The 7927-nt window shown below is 46.6% G+C and overlaps 1 protein-coding gene across 1 annotated transcript in view; it reads left to right on the top strand.

Moving 5' to 3' along the window:
- Positions 1 to 7585, top strand: part of lemd3 (LEM domain containing 3) — a 10921-nt gene extending 3336 nt beyond the window's left edge. Inside the window, exons 2-13 of the mRNA XM_048978820.1 lie at positions 523 to 563; positions 785 to 854; positions 1006 to 1082; positions 1235 to 1314; positions 1747 to 1892; positions 3705 to 3806; positions 3898 to 4000; positions 4119 to 4297; positions 4438 to 4519; positions 4763 to 4868; positions 4957 to 5035; positions 5490 to 7585. Of these exons, the coding sequence (XP_048834777.1) occupies positions 523 to 563; positions 785 to 854; positions 1006 to 1082; positions 1235 to 1314; positions 1747 to 1892; positions 3705 to 3806; positions 3898 to 4000; positions 4119 to 4297; positions 4438 to 4519; positions 4763 to 4868; positions 4957 to 5035; positions 5490 to 5653 (1229 nt within the window). The 3' untranslated portion in view covers positions 5654 to 7585. The remainder of the gene's footprint in view (positions 1 to 522; positions 564 to 784; positions 855 to 1005; positions 1083 to 1234; positions 1315 to 1746; positions 1893 to 3704; positions 3807 to 3897; positions 4001 to 4118; positions 4298 to 4437; positions 4520 to 4762; positions 4869 to 4956; positions 5036 to 5489) is intronic.
- Positions 7586 to 7927: the final 342 nt, after the last annotated feature.

The following is a 7927-nucleotide window of genomic DNA, read 5'->3' on the forward strand; positions in this document are numbered from 1 at the left end:
AAAAGATTGAGGAAACAAGTAATGAAATCTGTCGCGTGCCTGAAATTCCCAAGAGCAGCTATGACTACATATCCCAGCACAGACAAGCGGGTCACAGACCGGCTGCACTGTCTGCGGGTGTTTTGGATCGCAGGGTGATTGGGGAGAGGGGGGCAGTGCTCCTGTACTGGGGGTTTCTGCCCTACCAGCCGACTAGGGTTTATGACGCTGTGGAGTGTGAACGCCTTTAGACGTGTCAGTATCCCCTGTGGGCGACAGACGGAGTCGTCGTCTGCGCACTGTGGTGCTGGATGCCATCCAGCTCAGAGGGGGCACATCGTGTCCAGGCAGCGGCTCAAGGCTGAGACGTCAGTCTGTGGGCCCAGCTTTCCGGCGCAGGAGATGCAGTGTAAAGGACAGTGTAGTCGCGGTGACGCCCCCTGCCTGAGGCACATCGTGTGGGGGGCTGTGCATGACGCATTCTCTTTCCAGGACTAACGGCCCTGCGTTCTCTCTCTTTCTCTCTCTCTATCTCTCTTTCAGCAAAGAACCATCCATTTGGGATTGAGTTTGACAATTCTTATGTGAGTATCCCTGTCGTTGTTTAATTCCTCAGTAAACTTATTTGTTTAGTTTGTTGGTCAGATGATCATGATTTTCTCTGTGCGAGAAGTTAGTGAGAAGTGCAGTGATGCATTTGTATTGTTTGTTAGTGTCGATTGAATTGTTCTCAGGTTACAGCGAGGTTTGTTTATACCGCCGATTCTGTGAAGCGTACCCTCACCTCAGTCGTGTTGTACCACAGGCTGACGAGCAGAAAGATGTCATTCTCAAATTACTCCTTCATCTGCACGACCATCTGGCCAAGATCGCCGGTAATCTTAAAACTTCTTCAGTTCATGATCACACTGTACAGTTCAACGTTCAATGTTGTGTTTCACCTCTGACCTCAGGTGAGATACAAAGGAAGGTGAGTTGTGCTAACGCTAACCTGGCCTCACTTGCTCTGCTGTTGAATTTCTGCAGGGGAGCACGACTGCGGAGACCACACGCAGCATTTGAATAGGAACATCTCCTACACTGAGGCCTTTGAATATTTAATGGTAGGTTCGCCGTTCGTACTGTACCTCACGTACGCCGAAGCTGTCTCCTCCATTTCACTACTTGCACAACTCCTGGCAGCCAACTGAGTATTTTTAAGTATTTGGACCTCGTGCTTAACCAGTGGTTGTTTCTGTTTTTCTGTGACCTCCAGCTACACAGTCCCGAATATGAGGACTTCTGGGACACAGCTATGGAGTGGCTGATCAGATCAGGAGAGGATGTGGGAATTCGGTAATTACCTGGTCAGATTGAGTAGCTCCAGAGTGTGTTGTAAGGCCAGGATGCTTGGTTATGTGTAGGAGCTCTCTTCCCCCTTGCATCTAAGGTTGTGGGTTGAAATCCGAGGGAGCACACCCAAATTGTAACCCTTTCTGCTGTAATGGCCATTGAGGAAAACGACAGATAAGTTAATAAAATGTAAATGTACGTTGAGGACTGTGATCCTGGGTCCTGGAGCTGTCAGATTTACAGCCTTCGTTCTTTAGCCTTCCGTCTGTAGCGAGCTCTCTTGTTTTAATATGCTGAAATGAATCAGAACTCAACATGGCCTTGGCTTTGTTTGATAGTGCTCAGTGGTGAGTCCCCTCTTTAATAGTCACCGCCACATCGTGCTCTCTCTGGTGTGTCTCTCCCTCTTGCCCCCCCCCCACCGTGGCTTTCCAGGCTGATTGGGAGCCACCCCGAGGAGTCTGTAACCAACGTCTCCCAGATTATGTGCCTGGAGTCCACCCACCCCCGGATGTCCTTCATCTGCCGCTTCCGCCGGGCCTTCTTCACTGTCATCTACCGGCTCCTCCTCTTCATCGCAGGTGAGCCTCAAAACTGGGGGGTTGTGGGAGAATGGGGGGCAGAATTTATGTCCAAAGGATCTCAACTGCAAATAAACTGATTAATGAATATAGGTTGGGCTGCCAATGACGACTATTTCTCTATAGATTAACTTATCGACAATTTTATCGTTTGGTCTATTAATGTAAACGGTTAATTTTCCTCCAGAAAACCATTTAATTTTATTTTGACAAGAACAAATTGTATGCCATTGTAGGTCTTTAGATAATGTACGCCGGCTTTTCAGCCGTTTCAATATTATATTCGCCCTTAATTTGATAAGCGGATTAGTAGTATGCTTAAAACTACTGAGATGCGTATTGAGATGCCGAAAAGTTAGCAATCTGTATACATTTTGAATATCCTTATACCAATTGAATTCAGTTAGCAGAGCACAGCTGTGCATAATGTGACATAAGCAATAAGTAACTTAAGTTGTGATGAAGGAAAGGACAGATCAGAGGAGGCAGAGGAGATACTGTGGGTAAACAAAGTAGAAAGATGTTTGTGGGCTGCCAGTGCTTTTTGCAGATTTTAGTTTCAGTTTTAGTTTGCGATAACAATACTGGTCCCAAGTCCAGTGTGCATGAACCAATACACAGATACCATCAATCAACGTAGAATAAGCCCAGATTTTAATGTAGCAGGCAGACAACTTTATGGCTTTAATAATGAGTGTTTTAGTAGCTACAAGGACAAAAGATATTAAAAAGCTCTCCGTAGTAATGGTAATGTAATGAACATTACTGGTCTAGAATAGCGCCTGTGTGCTTTCTCTTCCGGTGTTCAGGCGCGCCTTCTCTTCCGGTGTTCAGGCGCGCCTTCTCTTCCGGTGTTCAGGCGCGCCTTCTCTTCCGGTGTTCAGGCGCGCCTTCTCTTCCGGTGTACTGCCGTGGTATACGCCATTACACTGTGCACAGTGTAGAACCACCTTTTTGTTTTGTGATAATTTGAACTTCTCTCATAATTACATAGTGATTTCAAATGAAAACACTTGTTTTAATTAATTGAAGCGTTTCAGAAATCATAACGATACTTTAAATATTTTTGCAAAAATTGTCAATTTAAAATATTGATGTCAACACATTTTTAGCATTGACTATGTCGACTAGTCGGCAGCTCTACATATATGTACACAGGTACCGGCGCTAGACCGCGTACTTGGGCACCGGCGGACGCGGTCTAGCAGTGATGACTCAGACGTTTGTAAGCATGCTTCAGCCATTCACGTACGTCATTCTCCTCTTATTCATCCCTGGGGTGAACCGTGCCCAACCAGAAATTGGGCACAGCTGGTGAGGATGCATATAATTTGCACGTTTCATAATCGGACGTTGGGTTGTTTGGCAAAGCCAGTGGGGTCTTCGCATCCTGCGAGCTACCAGGGTGCCGCATGTCGCTGTGGCAGGGTGGGGGGGGGGGACAAGGGATTGGGAAGGAATTTGTCTTGTCTTATTTTGGCTAAATGTCGCAATAAAGCCAAGATTTGTTTGTCCTAATGAGTCATTTGTCTCTTTCGTATTTATATATATGAAAATGTGAGAAGTTGCGTGTGCTTAGTGGATCCAGCAGTAAAATGGCATTTCTGGATAATGTTATCATATTTGTATGAATTGTTGGTGCCTAAAGTGATGTTAGGTAATGATTATATTTTTAGCTGAGGGGCTGGGAATTAACTTGGTAACATTGGGTTACGACAGCCAAAATAGTGGAAGAAGCTGCAGAACTGTGTTTTATATTTAGATATACTGGGTGTTGTTTTTTTTAAATGTGTCCCCTCCCCCTTCCACCAGGTGTGGGTGTCATGTGCGGCCTCCTCTATTACATGAAATACCGCTGGAGGAAAGAGGAGGAGGATACCAGGCAGATGTACGACATGGTGGAGAGGATCATAGGTGAGCTGCCTCCACACAGAAACTCCTGGTTGGCACATGTGACCAGTCAGCTGACTGCCCCCTTTCCCTGCTCCTTCTCCTGCCCAATCAGACGTGCTGAGGAGCCACAGTGAGGCATGTCTAGAGAACAAGGACCTGCAGCCGTACCTGCCCATCCCCCATGTGCGCGATTCCCTGATCCAGCCTCAGGACAGGTCTGTGTCGCTTAGTAACGCCCAGCAAGAGCTGCCGGTCGTTTTTATCGTGCCTTCACGTGGTTTGGATAAATTGTGCATCTGAACAGATGTCCTCTTTGTTCTGGGACTGTTCCAGGAAAAAAATGAAAAAAGTCTGGGAGCGGGCGGTGAAATTCCTGTCCACAAACGAATCCCGCATCCGAACGGAGACGCAGAGGATCAAAGGCGAGGACTTCCTGGTCTGGAGGTGGACCCAGCCTTCACTGAGCTGCGACAAGATGTCTACCATACCTCCCAAAGTATGGCAGGGCAAAGGTCAGTGCAGGTTCTGAGCCATGTTAGCAGGGATACATGCAGCCTACTGGTTTTCCAGTTTGAAAGAGACAGAATAATAAAAGGCAAAGACTCTAGGAATTCTGGGTGCGTGGAAGTAACTTCTCTCCCTCCTCCTCAAGCGTTCCCTCTTGACCGGAGAAACTCGCCGCCAAACAGCTTAACGCCATGTCTGAAGATCCGGAACATGTTCGACCCAGTGATGTAGGTGGCCTCTCATTTCTTATGTCGGTGTGACGAACCACTGATTCTGATTGTTTCTGACTGTAGTAGTGCACTGCAGTGACGATTACTTGTTAGTAATAAGCTTGTGTTTGTTCGTCCCTCTTCTGGTTTTGGTTTTGGCCTGACGTCTGACTGGCCTGTCAACACTGATCTACTTCAGATCTGTAGTTTTTGAGATGTTCTGATCCAGGACCTGACCTGGCCCTGATTGTTTTTCTCCAGGGAGGTGGGTGAGAACTGGCACCTGGCCATCCAGGAAGCCATTTTGGAGAAGTGTAGCGACAACGACGGCATCGTCCATATCGCCGTCGACAAGAACTCGCGTGAGGTTAGTGGTCCCCCTCCCTTGTCTCCGATCTGCCGGGAGTGGCGGCCATCACACAGCCGCAGTAACCTCCCCTGCGTTGCTTCCGCAGGGCTGCGTCTATGTGAAGTGTCTGTCCGCCGAGCATTCTGGGAAAGCCTTCAAAGCACTGCATGGCTCCTGGTTTGACGGTGAGTTTCGGACATGGAACAAGGTTATTTTCTGCCTCCTCGCAATTCCGGCTCGTTGAGATGCAGACGGGGGTTTGCATTGTGAGCTTGGTGGAGAGGGAGAACATCTTTGAGGGTTGTCAGCCTTCCTGTGTGTTTGCAGCCAATTCGTTCCCAAACTCTGCACCTGAGAGTTTTAGCATCTTATCATAAATCATGCATAAAACCATTTGTTTTCATTTCAAACCCATCTCTGCTCTATTCACATTGAGCGTCTGTTTCTGTGAGTAACATAAATATGTGATATATCATACGTTGGCGTATGTAGCCTTTCTGTCTGACAGCCTCCTCCAGTAAACAAACTACGCAGAGGTGAGTCATTGGCTTTGATAGCGATGAGATCATCAGTCTGTCTCCTGCCTGCCGTTTTCCTCACCGTGTGGCCGTGTGTCATGATGCCGTGACGTGTCCGCAGGCAAGCTGGTGACGGTGAAGTACCTGCGACTGGACCGGTACCACCAGCGCTTCCCACAGGCTCTGGCCTGCAACACGCCGCTGAAGCCATCCAGCATGCACATGAGCACCCTGTCTCACCTGCGGCTCCGCTCCAGTCCGGCCAGCTCACCGGGCTTCTCCTGAGATGGCGGTGGGACACGTGGGGTTTGGGGAGGGGGCAGGGCAGACAGCACGAAGACCTCCCACAGCTACTCCGTGGTCAGCAGGGGAGGGGGCACACTTTTCTCTGTTTTTTCTTTTTTTCTAATGACAGATTTTGTGTACGGATTAACGGCAAGCTGAAAAGCTTCTGCAGCCGACATTATCTTGACAGGACGTCCGTAAGCGGAATCCCCGCCTTCTCTGCCCCCTCCCCCTTAAAAAGTCGGTCACAGATCCTCCTTTTAAGTACGTTTAGTCGGCCTTTAAATCGACTAGCTGCATGTGCAGGTTAAAGTATGCTTTGAGTCGTAACATTTTATTGTGGGTATTTATTTTCTACATATGTTTGAGGTGATGTAATCTCTTTTTGTAGTTTTTAGTCTGACGGCATGCACAAAGAACCAACACAGGGTGCTGTAAATAGGTGTATATGGGGGGGGGGGTGACGCAGCTTTCAGTTATCTGTGTAAAAAGCAAATCATAAGCTAACTTTTTTATAAATATATAAAATTAAGTCATTGTATTGACTGCATCAGCGACAGTGGCGCCCAGCCTGTAGCGAACATGTGTGGGTAGGTGATGTGGTTAATCTCGCGAGAGTGAGTTTTGGACGGGGGCAGCGTGGTAGGGTTTGGTCACAAGGCCTCAGCCTGTGTTCCAACCGTAACTTCCTCACTTCCTACGGTAATGGGAGGGCGGGGTCATCTCCTGATTTCCTGCCCTCTGCTGGTGCTGCAACAAATACCTACAGATAGCTCAGTCACCCCTTTGAATCGATATTCCCTCTAAAAAATAATAAAAATTCACGTAGCTTGATGCCATTAGTTTGTGGGCAGAGCTGACCTGCTAACCGTGTCCAGAGTGTTTTTTAGGGCCTGCTGGAGGTGTAGAGGGCCCTTGCCGGCTGTTCATGCTATTTCACACTACATTGGCCCTTGAAAAAGAAACGATGGTGTAGGATTGGTTCGATTAGCTGGAGGCTGGACTCTTGTGCCGGGACAGACGTCTGCACCTACAGTAGTTTTTAATAGTGGTGCTTGATACTGAACCATATTGACAGCAGATTGTCTGTCCGAGTTTAGACAGACAGACATACAGTTATATGGTTTTTGTGCATTCCCCTTTCTTCTCCATGCAGAGACGGTGTGACAGAGTATTGCCAATTAGTTTTTTAAATGCAGGATGGATTGTGTATTCGGTGGATAAGCTCCGGGTCGGCAGACTGCGGCTTCGTTTTTAAACTGGTCCCAGGTCAGTATTCGCAGCACAAAGTCGTATATAAAACGCAGGGACGCTTGAGATGACGGTGACCTGATGCACACTCCTTGCCCAGATGACCTAACTGTGCCTTAGCTTTGTGATTTTTCTTTTTAAATAAAATGCTTTTTCTTTCTGCCTCTGCATTTCTCGAGAATGTACTTGGTTTTATAAAGTGTAGGAATGGGATACACTTTTATTCAATTGAACAGAGCTGATGTTATGTAAAAATAATGAAATTCAAGCCAGGAGTTTGCTGTACTTGTGTGCATCACGGTGATGTTTATATTTTTGTATGTTTCAGCCTGACTTTGGTGCACATATATTTTTTTTATTTTATTATTGACCTGTTGCCAGGACAAACGTAACATTTGGCGTTAACTCTCCCGGGGGTTGGTGCTCGATTCAGCTGCATCCTTGCGTTTTTTTTTCCTGATGTATTTTATGTAAACACTGTACATTTATAAAATTGTAATATGAACTATTATGCAGCTTATTTTCCATTACAGAATACTGTTTAAGTTGACCAATGTTCCTGCCTACAAGCCGGAAGGGAAGGTGTACAGTCTCCAGGCATTTAAGATCTGCAGGTGTTTTAATGTAATTTGTCACTTGTCTTGTAAAAATTCGAATTAAAGGTTTATTAGGGGTTTCTAATCGTGAGTCGGCTTTTTAAATGCTTTCCCCTGGAGGTATTCTTCGTTTCTTCGTCTGCATATACAGTAGGGCTTTAATAAATGGGTGGAACCGGATAAATCGGTATTGGACGAAGACAATGGAGCTGAAATATATAACCACAGGTTTACAGAAAAGTCCAGCTCCAACACAAGAAAGACCGACTTTCTGAGGTATCTGCAAACTGTAACTCCTATGACGTCTACGGGGCTTTGGAAAACGAAGTGAAGTCAAGGTTGATCCCGAAAATCCAGTTCGTAAGGTCATTTATTTAAAAAATGACCGGATATGGACATTAATACACATTAATACAACTACCAGTCG

Source organism: Brienomyrus brachyistius, chromosome 1, assembly GCF_023856365.1.
Source record: "Brienomyrus brachyistius isolate T26 chromosome 1, BBRACH_0.4, whole genome shotgun sequence".
In the NCBI taxonomy this organism is placed as follows: domain Eukaryota; kingdom Metazoa; phylum Chordata; class Actinopteri; order Osteoglossiformes; family Mormyridae; genus Brienomyrus; species Brienomyrus brachyistius.